Source organism: Cherax quadricarinatus, chromosome 16 (genome assembly GCF_038502225.1).
Source record: "Cherax quadricarinatus isolate ZL_2023a chromosome 16, ASM3850222v1, whole genome shotgun sequence".
Lineage (NCBI taxonomy): Eukaryota > Metazoa > Arthropoda > Malacostraca > Decapoda > Parastacidae > Cherax > Cherax quadricarinatus.
Window position 1 is genome coordinate 48,396,428 of NC_091307.1, and position 16,731 is coordinate 48,413,158.

General features: G+C 38.0%; 2 protein-coding genes across 2 annotated transcripts in view; both read left to right on the forward strand.

The window, feature by feature from the left end:
* Positions 1–4,967, forward strand: part of LOC138852777 (uncharacterized) — a 34,033-nt gene extending 29,066 nt beyond the window's left edge. The window contains exon 4 of the mRNA XM_070085567.1: positions 4,942–4,967. Coding sequence (XP_069941668.1) covers positions 4,942–4,963 — 22 coding nt within the window. The 3' untranslated portion in view covers positions 4,964–4,967. The remainder of the gene's footprint in view (positions 1–4,941) is intronic.
* Positions 4,968–5,413: 446 nt separating this feature from the next.
* Positions 5,414–16,731, forward strand: part of LOC128688808 (ionotropic receptor 21a-like) — a 14,973-nt gene continuing 3,655 nt past the window's right edge. Inside the window, exons 1-2 of the mRNA XM_053776799.2 lie at positions 5,414–5,582; positions 16,074–16,196. Of these exons, the coding sequence (XP_053632774.2) occupies positions 5,414–5,582; positions 16,074–16,196 (292 nt within the window). The remainder of the gene's footprint in view (positions 5,583–16,073; positions 16,197–16,731) is intronic.

Below are 16,731 nucleotides of genomic sequence, written 5' to 3' on the forward strand. Positions count from 1 at the left end.
CAAACGGAAGGGAAATATAAATATATATATATATATATATATATATATATATATATATATATATATATATATATATATATATATATATATATATATATATATATATATATATATATATACATATATATATATATATGTATATATATATATATATATATATTATATATATATATTATATATATATATATATAAATATATTATATATTATATAAGAGTTAAGGAGAATGGAACAACGAATAGGCAATCTGGACACCCACGATGCTTTGTACCTTCTCACAAAGTGCTTGAGTCTGCCCAGGTTGACATATTTCCTAAGATGTGCACCTTCATATGATAACCCTATACTGCACGAATATGACAGTATTCTGAGGCAGATTTTTACGAAAGTACTTAACCTTACTCGAGAAGACGGGCAGTGGAACCAAGCTACACTTCCAGTCAGACTAGGAGGCATTGCTGTCCGCAAGTCATCACAGATTGCGTTACCTGCTTTTCTGTCCTCGTGTATTGCATCCAGAAAGCTTGTAGCAGCGATTCTCCCTGAACATCTTAGGGACAAGATAGGAGTCCAGGACCAAATCCAGGGATAATCTAACGGGCTCTGGAGCCAGACCTGCTCCCCCCAACAACTACAAACAATCGCACTGGGATGGTCCAATAGTGGAAAATATTGCCTCAACAATGCTTCAGAGTGTGTCAGGGAAGGATAGAGCCCGCCTCCTGGCAGTGAGCGCCCCTCACGCTGGGGACTTTCTGTTGGCTGTTCCCAACTCCAGCCTTGGCACACGTCTCGACCCACAGACCATCCGCATCGGTGTTGCCCTTCGACTTGCCGCCCCTATTCTCGCCGAACACAGGTGTATTTGTGGCAGTGAAGCAGCAGACCGATTCGGGTACCATGGTCTTGTGTGCCGTAAATCCGAGGGAAAGATTGCAAGACATGAGGAGGTTAATAACATTACCAAGAGGAGCCTCACAACAGCTGGACGCCCAGCAGTAAGGGAGCCACCCCAACTATGCAGATCTGATGGCAGCCAGAAGTGTCCAGATGGTATCACACTTCAAGCCTGGACAGATGGGAAGCAGGTGGTGTGGGACTATACATGTGCATCTACCTTGGCGGGTACCTATCTCCAATACACCAGGGAGGAAGGAGGGGCAGCTGCCAGCTTCAGGGAGTCCCAAAAGTCTAGAAAATATGGAGAACTTGCCCATCATTATATGTTTGTTCCCATAGGCTCAGAGACCCTTGGCTCATGGGGTAAGAGTGCATCTAAATTCCTTAAGGAGCTGGGAAAAAGACTCATCAGGGTAACTAGGGATCCCAGGGCAGCTAGTTTTCTGTTCCAGCGGCTCAGTGCGGCTGTTCAAAGGGGTAATGCCTGCTGTATTTTGGGCACACGCCCCAGCTCTGAGGAGCTGGATGAGATTTTCGCCTTGTAATCGGTGATACACACGTAACAACATGTACCGTATATGCCACCTTTATATCAACAATGTATCTCTTAAATCTTCTGTACCATATTATGTAATAAAATATTCCAATTAGTGAAAAAAAATATATATCAAAAGATGGGGTGGTAGGGGAAGTGGAATATTCAAACGGCTTCAGGAAGAAATCTAAATATTTTTCCTTCAAGCCTTTTTATCCACTTCTCCGAGGCTATGGGTCCCACAATTTACACCAGAGGTGGACCCCATATATATATATATATATATATATATATATATATATATATATATATATATATATATATATATATATATATATATATATATATATATATATATATATATATATATATATATATATATATATATATATATATATATATATATATATATATACATATGTATATGCAATAAGATCACAGTAAACAGGTGATTTCAGAATATGCAAAACAACCACTGTCAAAGAATAGAGAAATTCCAATCGCTTTCGTGACTACTCACATTATCAAGGAATATTATTCCTTGATAATGGGAGTACTCACGAAAGCGCTTGGAATTTCTCTATTCTTTGACAGTGGTTGTTTTGCATATTCTGAAATCACCTGTTTCCTGTGAACTTATTGCATACATATATGTATATATACATATATATATATATATACGTATATATATACATATATATATATATATATATATATATATATATATATATATATATATATATATATATATATATATACATATATATATATATATATATATATATATATATATATATATATATATATATATATATATATATATATATATATATATATATATTTTCCCCTTCCGTTTGGACACCAGTCATCACGAGAACACAAATATTAATACATCCACGGAAAGAACATACTGCTACCATCTGGGGATCGAATCTGAGTCATTTAGCTAGTCTCCCACTCTAATGTACTTATTGGGTACCTAATGTTTAAAGCATGTTGGCGTAAAGGACTAAGGCGTCAAGAATTTTTCTAGCTTCCTAAGAGACTGGTTAAATGAGTCGGGTTTAATCTAATTTGTTATATAACCAAATATTTCTGTGGATGCATTAACATGTGTACTGCTAGTGACTGATATCCAAACAGGTGGGGAATGAAATTAGTTTCAGTAACTTTCCACGGCTCGCGTTAGAAGTGGCATGTGCAGTGTACTTTTTGGGCACGTAACGCTTGAAACATTGGCGGAGTTCACTAAGGAATATATTTTTTTTTTTATTATCACACTGGCCGATTCCCACAAAGGCAGGGTGGCCCAAAAAAGAAAAACATTCACCATCATTCACTCCATCACTGTCTTGCCAGAAGGGTGCTTTACACTACAGTTTTTAAACTGCAACATTAACACCCCTCCTTCAGAGTTCAGGCACTGTACTTCCCATCTCCAGGACTCAAGTCCGGCCTGCCGGTTTCCCTGAATCCCTTCATAAATGTTACTTTGCTCACACTCCAACAGCACGTCAAGTATTAAAAACCATTTGTCTCCATTCACTCCTATCAAACACGCTCATGCATGCCTGCTGGAAGTCCAAGCCCATCGCACACAAAACCTCCTTTACCCCCTCCCTCCAACCTTTCCTAGGCCGACCCCTACCCCGCCTTCCTTCCACTACAGACTGATACACTCTTGAAGTCATTCTGTTCCGCTCCATTCTCTCTACATGTCCGAACCACCTCAACAACCCTTCCTCAGCCCTCTGGACAACAGTTTTGGTAATCCCGCACCTCCTCCTAACTTCCAAACTACGAATTCTCTGCATTATATTCACACCACACATTGCCCTCAGACATGACATCTCCACTGCCTCCAGCCTTCTCCTCGCTGCAACATTCATCACCCACGCTTCACACCCATATAAGAGCGTTCGTAAAACTATACTCTCATACATTCCCCTCTTTGCCTCCAAGGACAAAGTTCTTTGTCTCCACAGACTCCTAAGTGCACCACTCACACTTTTTCCCTCATCAATTCTATGATTCACCTCATCTTTCATAGACCCATCCGCTGACACGTCCACTCCCAAATATCTGAATACGTTCACCTCCTCCATACTCTCTCCCTCCAATCTGATATTCAATCTTTCATCACCTAATCTTTTTGTTATCCTCATAACCTTACTCTTTCCTGTATTCACCTTTAATTTTCTTCTTTTGCACACCCTACCAAATTCATCCACCAATCTCTGCAACTTCTCTTCAGAATCTCCCAGGAGCACAGTGTCATCAGCAAAGAGCAGCTGTGACAACTCCCACTTTGTGTGTGATTCTTTATCTTTTAACTCCACGCCTCTTGCCAAGACCCTCGCATTTACTTCTCTTACAACCCCATCTATAAATATATTAAACAACCACGGTGACATCACACATCCTTGTCTAAGGCCTACTTTTACTGGGAAAAAATTTCCCTCTTTCCTACATACTCTAACTTGAGCCTCACTATCCTCGTAAAAACTCTTCACTGCTTTCAGTAACCTACCTCCTACACCATACACTTGCAACATCTGCCACATTGCCCCCCTATCCACCCTGTCATACGCCTTTTCCAAATCCATAAATGCCACAAAGACCTCTTTAGCCTTATCTAAATACTGTTCACTTATATGTTTCACTGTAAACACCTGGTCCACACACCCCACACACACACATATACATATATATATATATATATATATATATATATAGATATATATATATATATATATATATATATATATATATATATATATATATATATATATATATATATATATATATATATATATATATATATAGATATATTCAGAACAACCACTGTGAAAAACAGTGAAATTCCAAGCGCTTTAGTGACTTCTCACATTTCACAGGCTCACTGGTACACTGGTACACTGGTACACTGTTACACTGGTACACTGGTACACTGGTACACTGGTAACTGGTACACTGGTACACTTGTACACTGGTACAACTAACTTCACTAGTCTTTGAGTAAAATTCCTTTTAAATATTTTAATATTATATTGCCTGGAAGCTTTGACACTAAAATAATTTTTTGTGAATATTCTGTAAAAAGCCCTGTTCCTTTTCTTATACAAAACGAACTTAATTATTAATAATATTTCGTTTGATAGAAAACGAATGCATTATTAATAAACTATTTATTCCTCCAAACTCTAAAACAAGAATGTATAAAAATCAATCATGAATATAATCAATACAAACACAAAAAGTTTATTTCACTAAATACATATTAACACTATTAATTTATGGCTAAAATTATTCTTACCTAATAATCGGGAAGTGTGAGAGAGGTTTTTCTTTTGCTAGAGACGCCTTATCAATATCAAAGTTGTTGGTAGCGTTCTGTGTTTCATTTCCCAAGTTCGCTAATGACATAATTGTTCTGAGTTAGTCTTAATGCAAAAAGTCTCGTTTTATATTAAACGCTTCATTCATCTCAAATATCTTTCTTTTCCAGCTGGAAGCCATCGCGAAGATAAACAAGTTGAAAATAAGTGAATTTTAGTTCCTATACTAGTATATAACGAAGAGTCTGAAAGTACCATTAAATCAAATAAAGTTCTGAGAGTCACTAACATTTTCCTACAACAGACTTATCAAGAGTACAGAACGTATAATTGTTTATACAAAAATGGAGTGCGATTCTTGCTTTACATATTAAATGACATTCAGATGTAATATTTACACACGGAAAAAGAATCCTATCCTCTGAAATGCATAGTTTGGGTCACAGCAAGTATCTCTTTTACTGGACCGAAATTTTGCATTAGTGTATGTAGACCATCCCCTCCTGTAGATATAAAAATCTTTTATGTAACACTGGCTCTAAATCATCTTATTATCGAAAAACTAGCTCGCATTTGAAAAAAAAATCAATTTATACAGTAACTCGTCCTTATAGTACACTGGAAGCAGCTGGGCTGTGGAAGATGTCAAGGATACGGGTAGTGGTTGTGGGAGGCAAGGCGGAGGCGAAGGAAGTGCTTCTTCACCATAGTTTCCGCAACACCCTTCATGCTTCCTACCTTGCAATCTATGGCGACGCACTAAATGACTCGCCATGTCATTCCCGCCTCAGGAAGACCACTGCTGAAGAAGGTCAGGGAATATGAAATTTTAAAAGGGACTTAATTTAAATGAGTTCTTGCTAATTGACCAATTTTACCAATCAGGCACGACTTATATATATATATATATATATATATATATATATATATATATATATATATATAAATATATGTTATATATATTTGTGTATATATATATATATATATATATATATATATATATATATATATATATATATATATATATATATATGGATGTGAGGGAGTGACTGATGGGGAAAGTTTTTCTTTTTCGGGCCACCCTGCCTTGGTGGGAATCGGCCAATGTGATAATAAAAATAAAATAAATATCTATATATATATATATATATATATATATATATATATATATATATATATATATATATATATATATATATATATATATATATATATATATATATATATATATATATATACATATGCAACAAGATCACAGTAAACAGGTGATTTTAAAATATGCAAAACAACCACTGTGAAAGAGTAGTGAAATTCCAATCACTTTCTTGACTACTGACATTGTCAAGGAACTGTGAAAGTAATACATCAAAGGAAGGCATATAAAGGGTCTAGAGCACACCTCACAGTCACATCCCACAACAAAGAAATACCTGACGCGCGACAATACCCGACTCATAAGGAAAAAGGAGCACTGCAGTAGGTCCGCTGGCCCAACTAGACAGGTCCTTACGACGTCCCACCAACAAAATGTTCTACCCAAGAAATAAGATTTATTATTTGTCCAATGTATTATTAAATTCTTCCCAGATTTTATTAATTATAAATGAATCTAATTAATATAATCCAAAGGAAATATTCATATTATTTTCAAAGCTGCTTTTTATGAAACAAGATTCAATTATATTTCTGTCTCCCATGGACTTGCTTGATACAACTTTCTCAACTTTTTGGAAATCAATTGAATGGTTAAAATCTCTCACATGAATAAATAAAGCATTGGAATCTTTTCTAGTTCTAATGCTATATTTATGTTGTTTTAATCTAAGTTCGAGACTTTTACCAGTTTGACCGTAATAAACATTATCGCAAATTTTACAAGGAATCTTATAGACACATCCATCAGCATTTTGAGGGAATTCTTTGTCAAAAGTTTTTTCACTGTATCAAGATTTTTAAATACAACTTTAATATTAAAAGACTTACGAAGAGAAGGCATATCAACCAAGTTTTCATGGTAAGTGAGAATCAGCATATTATTAGTTGAATAAGGCTGGTTGTCCCTTTTTGGGTTGTAAAAAGTATTTCTAGCAATTTTAAATGATTTATCAATTACATTTCTTGGGTATTTCAGATCATTAGCTATTTCATAAATTTTGGATATTTCCTCATCTATGAACTCTAGACTAAAAATACGTAAAGCTCTCAAAAACATTGATGAGAAAACAGACAGTTTAACTTTATCTTGATGTGAAGAATAATAGTGGACATAGGAACTGTTAATTGTAGGTTTTCTGTAAATTTTAAATTTGAATTCATTATTACTCTTAATAATTAAAACATCTTGAAATGCAATGAGTTATTTACCTTAAACTCAACAGTAAAGTTTATAGAATTTAACATGGAAATGGTGTATATCTACATTCTTGGGCATAAGACATAAAATATCATCAGCATATCTGAACCATTTAGCTCTATTAGGGAGGATTGAGTTAAGCAACCTTGTTTCAAAAAATTCCATGTATAGATTACTAAGAACAGGTGAGAGAGGATTTCCCATTGCCATACCAAATTTCTAAGTGTAAAACTTATCATTAAATACAAATTTTGCATCGGCAACGCAAAGTTCAATAAGTTTAATGATAGTAGGAACTGGCAATGGTAAATCATAATTAACGAGTTCTTCAGATAAGAAACTTAATTAATCATCAACAGGAACTTTCGTAAACAAGGAAGTAACATCAAAACTAGCCATGTTAATTTTTTTTAAGTCAGTCAAGGAGCTTAATTTATTAACTAAATCTATGTTGTTTTTAACATTAAAGTTAGAAATTTTACCAGCAATAGGGCTCAAAATGTCGACAAGCCATTTTGATAATTTATACGAAACTTATCCTATGGAGCTAATAATTGGTCTGACTGGATTCCCTGGTTTGTGTGTTTTTATTAGTCCATACATGTAAGGTAAAGATGGATAAGTGGAAGTAAATTGTTTAATTAATTCATCTTTGTCTTTCAGTAGAAGTTTTATTGTTTTATTGAAATTGCTGTTAACGGTTTCTAAGGGATTCTTTCTAAGATCAGAATAAAGTTCAGTATCATCTAAGAGATTATTAATTTTTTCTTGGTAATAATTTTCTTTCATAATTACTATTGCATTTATTTTATCTGTTTTGGTAAGACGCAAATTTTTATTATTGTTAAGTGTATCATAAGACTTAAAGAAACTGTGAGAGCAATTGGGAATGTTTTGTTTTAACATAGAGCTATATACCATTCCCTTACTAATATTAATTTCATATATCTTCCTTTGAAGTATTACTTTCATAGTTTTTCATAGTACCTTGACAAAGTGAGTAGTCACGAAAGCGCTTGGAATTTCACTACTCTTTCACAGTGGGTATTTTGCATATATATATATATATATATATATATATATATATATATATATATATATATATATATATATATATATATATATATATATATATATATATATATATATATATATATATATATTTATATATATTTATATATTTATAGATGGGGTTGTAAAAGAAGTAAATGCTAGGGTGTTCGGGAGAGGGGTGGGATTAAATTATGGGGAATCAAATACAAAATGGGAATTGACAGTTACTTTTTGCTGATGATACTGTGCTTATGGGAGATTCTAAAGAAAAATTGCAAAGGTTAGTGGATGAGTTTGGTAGTGTGTGTAAAGGTAGAAAGTTGAAAGTGAATATAGAAAAGGGTAAGGTGATGAGGGTATAAAATGATTTAGATAAAGAAAAACTGGATATCAAATTGGGGAGGAGGAGTATGGAAGAAGTGAATGTTTTCAGATACTTGGGAGTTGACGTGTCGGCGGATGGATTTATGAAGGATGAGGTTAATCATAGAATTGATGAGGGAAAAAAGGTGAGTGGTGCGTTGAGGTATATGTGGAGTCAAAAAACGTTATCTATGGAGGCAAAGAAGGGAATGTATGAAAGTATAGTAGTACCAACACTCTTATATGGATGTGAAGCTTGGGTGGTAAATGCAGCAGCGAGGAGACGGTTGGAGGCAGTGGAGATGTCCTGTCTAAGGGCAATGTATGGTGAAAATATTATGCAGAAAATTCTGAGTGTGGAAATTAGGAGGTGTGGAGTTAATAAAAGTATTAGTGACAGGGCTGAAGAATGGCTGTTGAGGTGGTTTGGTCATTTAAATCGGTAGGAGATGGAAGACAGGGTCGGGGTCGTCCTCGAAAAGGTTGGAAAGAAGGGGTAAGGGAGGTTTTATGGGCGAGGGGCTTGGACTTCCATCAGGCGTGCATGAGCGTTTTCGATAGGAGTGAATGGAGACGAATGGTAGTTGGGACCTGACGATCTGTTGAAGTGTGAGCAGGGTAATATTTAGTGAAGGTATTCAGGGAAACAGGTTATTTTTATATAGCCGGACTGGAAATGGGAAGTACAATATCTGCACTCTAAAGTAGGGGTTTCGGGATATTAGCAGTTTGGAAGAATATGTTGTGTATCTTTATACGTATATGCTTCTAAACTGTTGTGTTCTGAGCACCTCTGCAAAAACAGTGATTATGTGTGAGTGTGGTGAAAGTGTTGAATGATGATGAAAGTATTTTCTTTTCGGGAATTTTCTTTCTGAGGAAATGGTATGGTGATACCGACAAGATGTGGAAAAAGACACTTATGTACAGTTCAGGACATTTATTAAAGGAAACGTTTCGCCACGAGTGGCTTCTTCAGTCCTAATACAGAGAAAACTAAGAAAACACACATATATATAGTGGCGGGAGTCAGGTGAGGTGATGCGTGGGTAGAGGTGGTAGTAGTAGTAGTGGTAGTAGTAGTAGTAGTAGTAGTAATGGAACTAAGGAGGTGAGGCAAGAGAGGGACCTGCTGGCATCAAGTGACACCAGTTCCCAGGATGGGTAATATCCTCTTGCTTAGTAATTTTGAAATACTGTAACTACCGGATTTTTGCTTTATAGTGTTACTGACAGAAATTAGTGCAGCTTCAATGCATTTTCTCCGTCTTAAGTCGTCTTCTTTAATAACTAGTTTAGCTTCATTGAATTTCATGAGGTGTCCAACATCGTCTCTATGTTGAACACATGCGTTTTTGCGGTCATCGTTTCTGCAAGCATTTTTGTGTTCTCCTATCCTAATGTCCAGAGTTCTGGCTGTTTCCCCTACATATACTTTGTCACATCCCCCACATGGTATAGTGTAGATTCCTGCACTTGTGTCAGAATCATGCTTGGGTTTTTGTATCAGGTTCCTAATAGTAGTTGAAGAGCTGGTAGATATTTTAGCCAATTTTCTGGAACCTACTATTAAATTTACTCTAGAGGAGGAGAAGGACAACCAGTTACCTTTTCTCGACGTTCTCTTACGCACAGGGGAAAACAAACTTTCTTTTAAAGTCTACCGGAAGCCTACCTACAAGAATGATCTTCTACTTTTCTTCTCTCACCATGACACAAGAACTAAAAGAGGGGTAGTTATCGGCTTCTTTCTGAGAGCCTACAGAATTTCCAGTCCGCAGTTCCTCGAAGAAGAATGTACATACATCACCAACTCTTTTAGTTCACTACACTTTCCCCTACACTTCATACGTGACTGCAGGAAACGTGCAACACGTATCCTCAGCAAGACCAACACCTATCAAATTGAAGAAAAGCCTCCAAGTTACATCGTTTTACCGGTCAGCAACGTTGCCACTAATGTTTCAAAAATGTTTGACAGAAAACTGGCAAAAATATCTACCAGCTCTTCAACTACTATTAGGAACCTGATACAAAAACCCAAGCATGATTCTGGCACAAGTGCAGGAATCTACACTATACCATGTGGGGGATGTGACAAAGTATATGTAGGGGAAACAGCCAGAACTCTGGACATTAGGATAGGAGAACACAAAAATGCTTGCAGAAACGATGACCGCAAAAACGCATGTGTTCAACATAGAGACGATGTTGGACACCTCATGAAATTCAATGAAGCTAAACTAGTTATTAAAGAAGACGACTTAAGACGGAGAAAATGCATTGAAGCTGCACTAATTTCTGTCAGTAACACTATAAAGCAAAAATCCGGTAGTTACAGTATTTCAAAATTACTAAGCAAGAGGATATTACCCATCCTGGGAACTGGTGTTACTTGATGCCAGCAGGTCCCTCTCTTGCCTCACCTCCTTAGTTCCATTACTACTACTACTACTACTACTACCACTATTACTACTACCACCTCTACCCACGCATCACCTCACCTGACTCCCGCCACTATATATATGTGTGTTTTCTTAGTTTTCTCTGTATTAGGACTGAAGAAGCCACTCGTGGCGAAACGTTTCCTTTAATAAATGTCCTGAACTGTACATAAGTGTCTTTTTCTACAATTTTCTTTCTTTTTTGGGTCACCCTGCCTCGGTGGGAGACGGCCGACTTGTTGAAAATTATACATATATATATATATATATATATATATATATATATATATATATATATATATATATATATATATATATATATATATATATATATATATATATATATATATATATATATATATATATATATATATATATATATATATATATGTATATATATATATATATATATATATATATATATATATATATATATATATATATATATATATATATATATATATATATAGAAACATTGGACGTGTTTCTTTCCACCTGTTGTCTATGTTCCCCATCAGTAAAATGGGTACCTGGGTGTTAGTCGACTGGTGTGGGTCGCATCCTGGGACACTGACCTAAGGAGGCCTGGTCACAGACCGGGCCGCGGGGGCGTTGACCCCCGGAACTCTCTCCAGATAAACTTCATATATATATATATATATATATATATATATATATATATATATATATATATATATATATATATATATATATATATATATATATATGAATGCGCACCACACACAGACTATAGGCAGAACCACAGATTCCCAGGAAGGCCTACTGCCATTCTCATACAAATAAATTTTTTTGGTCTCATTTTTTGTTTGACATCTTTTCACACTCGCTGTATGCTGCCTCACTGCTCACTGTTTCTGCACTTGTCTCTTTGACTTTCGGCACCACTTATCCTGTTGTTAATTGCATAGTTATGTGTGTGTGTGTGTGTGTGTGTGTGTGTGTGTGTGTGTGTGTGTGTGTGTTTGTGCTCACCTAGTTGTGGTTGCAGGGGTCGAGTCACAGCTTCTGCCCTGCCTCTTCTCTTGTCGCTGCTAGGTAACTCTTCCTGCTCCATGAGCTTTATCTTACCTCTTGTTAAAGCTATGTATGGATCCTGCCTCCACTACATCACTTCCCAGACCATTCCACTTCCTGACAATTCTGTGACTGAAGAAATACTTCCTAACATCCCTGTGATTCATCTAAGTCTTCAACTTCCAACTATGGCCGCTTGTTGCTATGTCCCATCTCTGGAGCATCCTGTCTCTGTACACCTTGCCGATTCCTTTCAGTATTTTATATATCGTCATCACATCCTACCTATCTCTCCTGCCCTCCAATGGCGTCAGGTCGATTTCCCTTAACCTCTCCTCGTAGGACATGCCCCTAAAGCTCTGGGACTAATCTTGTTGCAAACCTTTGCACTTTCTCTAATTTCCTTACGTGTTTGGCTAGGTGTGGGTTCCAAACTGGTGCCGTATACTCCAATATAGACCTAACGTACACGGTGTACAGAGTCCTGAACGGTACCTTATTGAGATGTCGGAATACCGTTTGTATGTACTCACCTAGTTGTACTCACCTAGTTGTACTCACCTAGTTGAGGTTGCAGGAGTAGAGTCCAAGCTCCTGGCCCCGCCTTTTCACTGATCGCTACTAGGTCACTCTCCCTGAACCGTGAGCTTTATCATACCTCTGCTTAAAGCTATGTATGGATCCAGCCTCCACTACGTCGCTTCCCAAACTATTCCACTTCCTGACTACTCTGTGGCTGACGAAATACTTCCTAACATCCCTGTGATTCATCTGTGTCTTCAACTTCCTGCTGTGTCCTCTTTTTGCTGTTTCCCATCTCTGGAACATCCTGTCTTTGTCCATCTTGTCAATTCCTCTCAGTATTTTGTACGTCGCTATCGTCTCCCCCCTATCTCTCCTGTCCTCCAGTGTCGTTAGCTTGATTTCCCTTAACCTCTCCTCGTAGGACATACCTCTTAACTCTTGGACTAGTCTTGTTGCAAACCTTTGCACTTTCTCTAGTTTCTTTTCGTGCTTGGCTAGGTGTGGGTTCCAGACTGGTGCAGCATACTCCAATATGTGCCTATCGTACACGGTGTACAGGGTCCTGAACGATTCCTTATTAAGACGTCGGAATGCTGTTCTGAGATTTGCTAGGCACCCATAAGCTGCAACAGTTATTTGTTGATGTGCGCTTCAGGAGATGTGTCTGGTGTTATACTCACCCCAAGATCTTTTTCCTCGAGTATGGTTTGTAGTCTCTCGCCCCCTAGACTGTATTCCGTCTGCGGTCTTCTTTGTCCTTCCCCAATCTTCATGACTTTGCACTTGGTGGGGTTGAACTCCAGGAGCCAATTGCTGGACCAGGTCTGCAGCCTGTCCATATCCCTTCGTAGTTCTGCCTGGTCTTCGATCGAATGAATTCTTCTCATCAACTTCACATCATCTGCAAACAGGGACACCTCAGAGTCTATTCCTTCCGTCATGTCGTTCACAAATACCAGAAACAGAACTGGTCCTAGAACTGATCCCTGTGGGACCCCGCTGGTCACAGGTGCCCACTCTGACATCTCGCCACGTACCATGACTCGCTGCTGTCTTCCTGCGCGCGCGTGTGCGTGTGTGTGTGTGTGTGTGTGTGTACTCACCTATTTGTACTCACCTATTTGTGGTTGCAGGGGTCGAGTCCTAGCTCCTGGCCCCGCCTCTTCACCGGTTGCTACTAGACCCTCTCTCTCCCCGCTCCATGAGCTTTATCAAACCTCGTCTTAAAACTGTGTATGGTTCCTGCCTCCACTACGTCATTTTCTAGGCTATTCCACTGCCTTACAACTCTATGACTGAAGAAATACTTCCTACTATCTCTCTGACTCATTTGTGTCTTCAACTTCCAATTGTGGCCTCTTGTTTCTGTGTCCCCTCCCTGGAACATCCTGTCCTTGTCCACCTTGTCTATTCCACGCAGTATTTTATATGTCGTTATCATGTCTCCCCTGACCCTCCTGTCCTCCAGTGTCGTCAGGCCGATTTCCCTTAATCTTTCTTCATAGGACATTCCCCTTAGCTCTGGAACTAACCTTGTTGCAAACCTTTGTACTTTCTCTAGTTTCTTGACGTGCTTTATCAAGTGCGGGTTCCAAACAGGTGCTGCATACTCCAGTATGGGCCTGACATACACGGTGTACAGTGTCTTGAATGATTCCTTACTAAGGTGTCGGAATGCTGTTCTCAGGTTTGCCAGGCGCCCATATGCTGCAGCAGTTATCTGATTGATGTGTGCTTCCGGAGACATGCTCGGTGTTATACTCACCCCAAGATCTTTCTCCTTGAGTGAGGTTTGCAGTCTTTGGCCACCTAGCCTATACTCTGTCTGTGGTCTTCTGTGCCCTTCCCCTATCTTCATGACTTTGCATTTGGCAGGATTAAATTCGAGAAGCCATTTGCTGGACCAGGTGTCCAGTCTGTCCAGGTCTCTTTGAAGTCCTGCCTGGTCCTCATCAGATTTAATTCTCCTCATTAACTTCACATCATCTGCAAACAGGGACACTTCTGAGTCTAACCCTTCCGTCATGTCGTTCACATATACCAAAAATAGCACTGGTCCTAGGACCGACCCCTGTGGGACCCCGCTCGTCACAGGTGCCCACTGTGATACATCATTACGTACCATGACTCGTTGTTGCCTCCCTGTCAGGTATTCTCTGATCCATTGCAGTGCCCTTCCTGTTATATGCGCCTGATGCTCTAGCTTCTGCACTAATCTCTTGTGAGGAACTGTGTCAAAGGCCTTCTTGCAGTCCAAGAAGATGCAATCAACCCACCCCTCTCTCTCTTGTCTTACTTCTGTTATTTTATCATAAAACTCCAGAAGGTTTGTGACACAGGATTTGCCTTCCGTGAATCCGTGCTGGTTGGCATTTATACTCCTGTTCCGTTCCAGGTGCTCCACCACTCTCCTCCTGATAATCTTCTCCATAATTTTGCATACTATACACGTCAATGACACAGGTCTATAGTTTAGTGCCTCTTTTCTGTCTCCTTTTTTGAAAATGGGAACTACATTTGCTGTCTTCCATACCTCAGGTAGTTGCCCAGTTTCCAGGGATGTGTTGAAGATTGTGGTAAGTGGTACGCACAACATATCTGCTCCCTCTCTAAGGACCCATGGAGAGATGTTGTCCGGTCCCATTGCCTTTGAGGTATCGATGTCCCTTAGCAGTTTCTTCACCTCCTCCTCATCTGTATGTATGTCGTCCAACACTTGTTGGTGTATTCCTTGTTGGTGTCCCCATCTGGTCTGTCCCCCCAGAGTCCTTCCTGTCTCTACTGTAAATACTTCCTTAAATCTCGTGTTGAGCTCCTCACATACCTCTTGATCGTTTCTTGTGAGTTCCCCACCTTCTTTCCTCAGCCTTATCACCTGGTCCTTGACTGTTGTCTTCTTCCTAATGTGGCTATACAGCAGTTTCGGGTCAGATTTGACTTTCGATGCTATGTCGTTTTCATACTGTCTCTGGGCCTCCCTCCTTATCTGCGCATACTCGTTTCTGGCTCTTCTACTAATCTCCTTGTTTTCCTGGGTCCTATGCCTCCTGTACCTTTTCCATTCTCTGTTGCACTTAGCTTTTGCCTCCCTACACCTTCGGGTAAACCAAGGACTCGTCTTGGTCTTCCTATTATTTCTGTTTCCCTTGGGAACAAAACTTTCTTCTGCCTCCTTGCACTTTGTTGCCACATATTCCATCATCTCGTTTACTGATTTTCCTACCATTTCTCTGTCCCACTGAACCTCCTGCAGGAAGTTTCTCATACCTGTGTAGTCCCCCCTTTTATAGTTTGGCCTGTCCCCTTCAGTTCCTGTTACCTTCTCCACTTGTAACTCTACTATATAGTCAAAACTCAGAACCACATGATCGCTGTGTGTGTGTGTGTGTGTGTGTGTGTGTGTGTGTGTGTGTGTGTGTGTGTGTGTGTGTGTGTGTGTGTGTATGTGTGTGTGTGTGTGTGTGTTTGTGTGTGTGTTTGCGTGTTTGTATATATCTTTATAATTTATTTTGTAAATTATTCCAAATAGTGAGTGAAGTTTTGTTTGTGTACCGGCGGTGTCTGTACTGCAACAAGGGAGAGGCGGATATCCGGCTGCTTCATCACTGGAACCTCTCATTATTCACTCAAACCAGTGATCACTTATTTCATGGTAAGTACTTCTCTCTCTGTAAACGTAAAAACAATTTGCATTTTATAAAAATATCCCGCTATCATTTAATACAGGTTCATAAACATGGCTATTTAAAAAAAAATATTATATTTCTGGAGGACTGCTAAATGTTATTGAAAAACAGAAAATGGGAAATTGCTTTCTTAGAATAATTAATGTATATGTCGTGCCGAATAGGCAGAACTTGCGATCTTGGCTTAAATAGCAACGTTCATCTTGCCATATAGGACAAGTGAAAATTTGTGTATACAATAATTTCGCCAAAATCATTCTGAACCTAACGAAAAAAATATATTTCATTGTGTTTGTTTAGTATTAAATTATTGTAAACTTATATAAAATGTATTTAGTTGGGTTAGGCTAAAATAAATTGCTCTTGTTATAATAATGTTAGATAAGTTTTCTAAGATTCTTTTGGTGCAAAATTAAATTTTTTTACATTAACATTAATGAAAAAAATGTATCTTTAAACGTATAAAAGAAAATTTCAGAAAGGACTTAATTTTAAATGAGT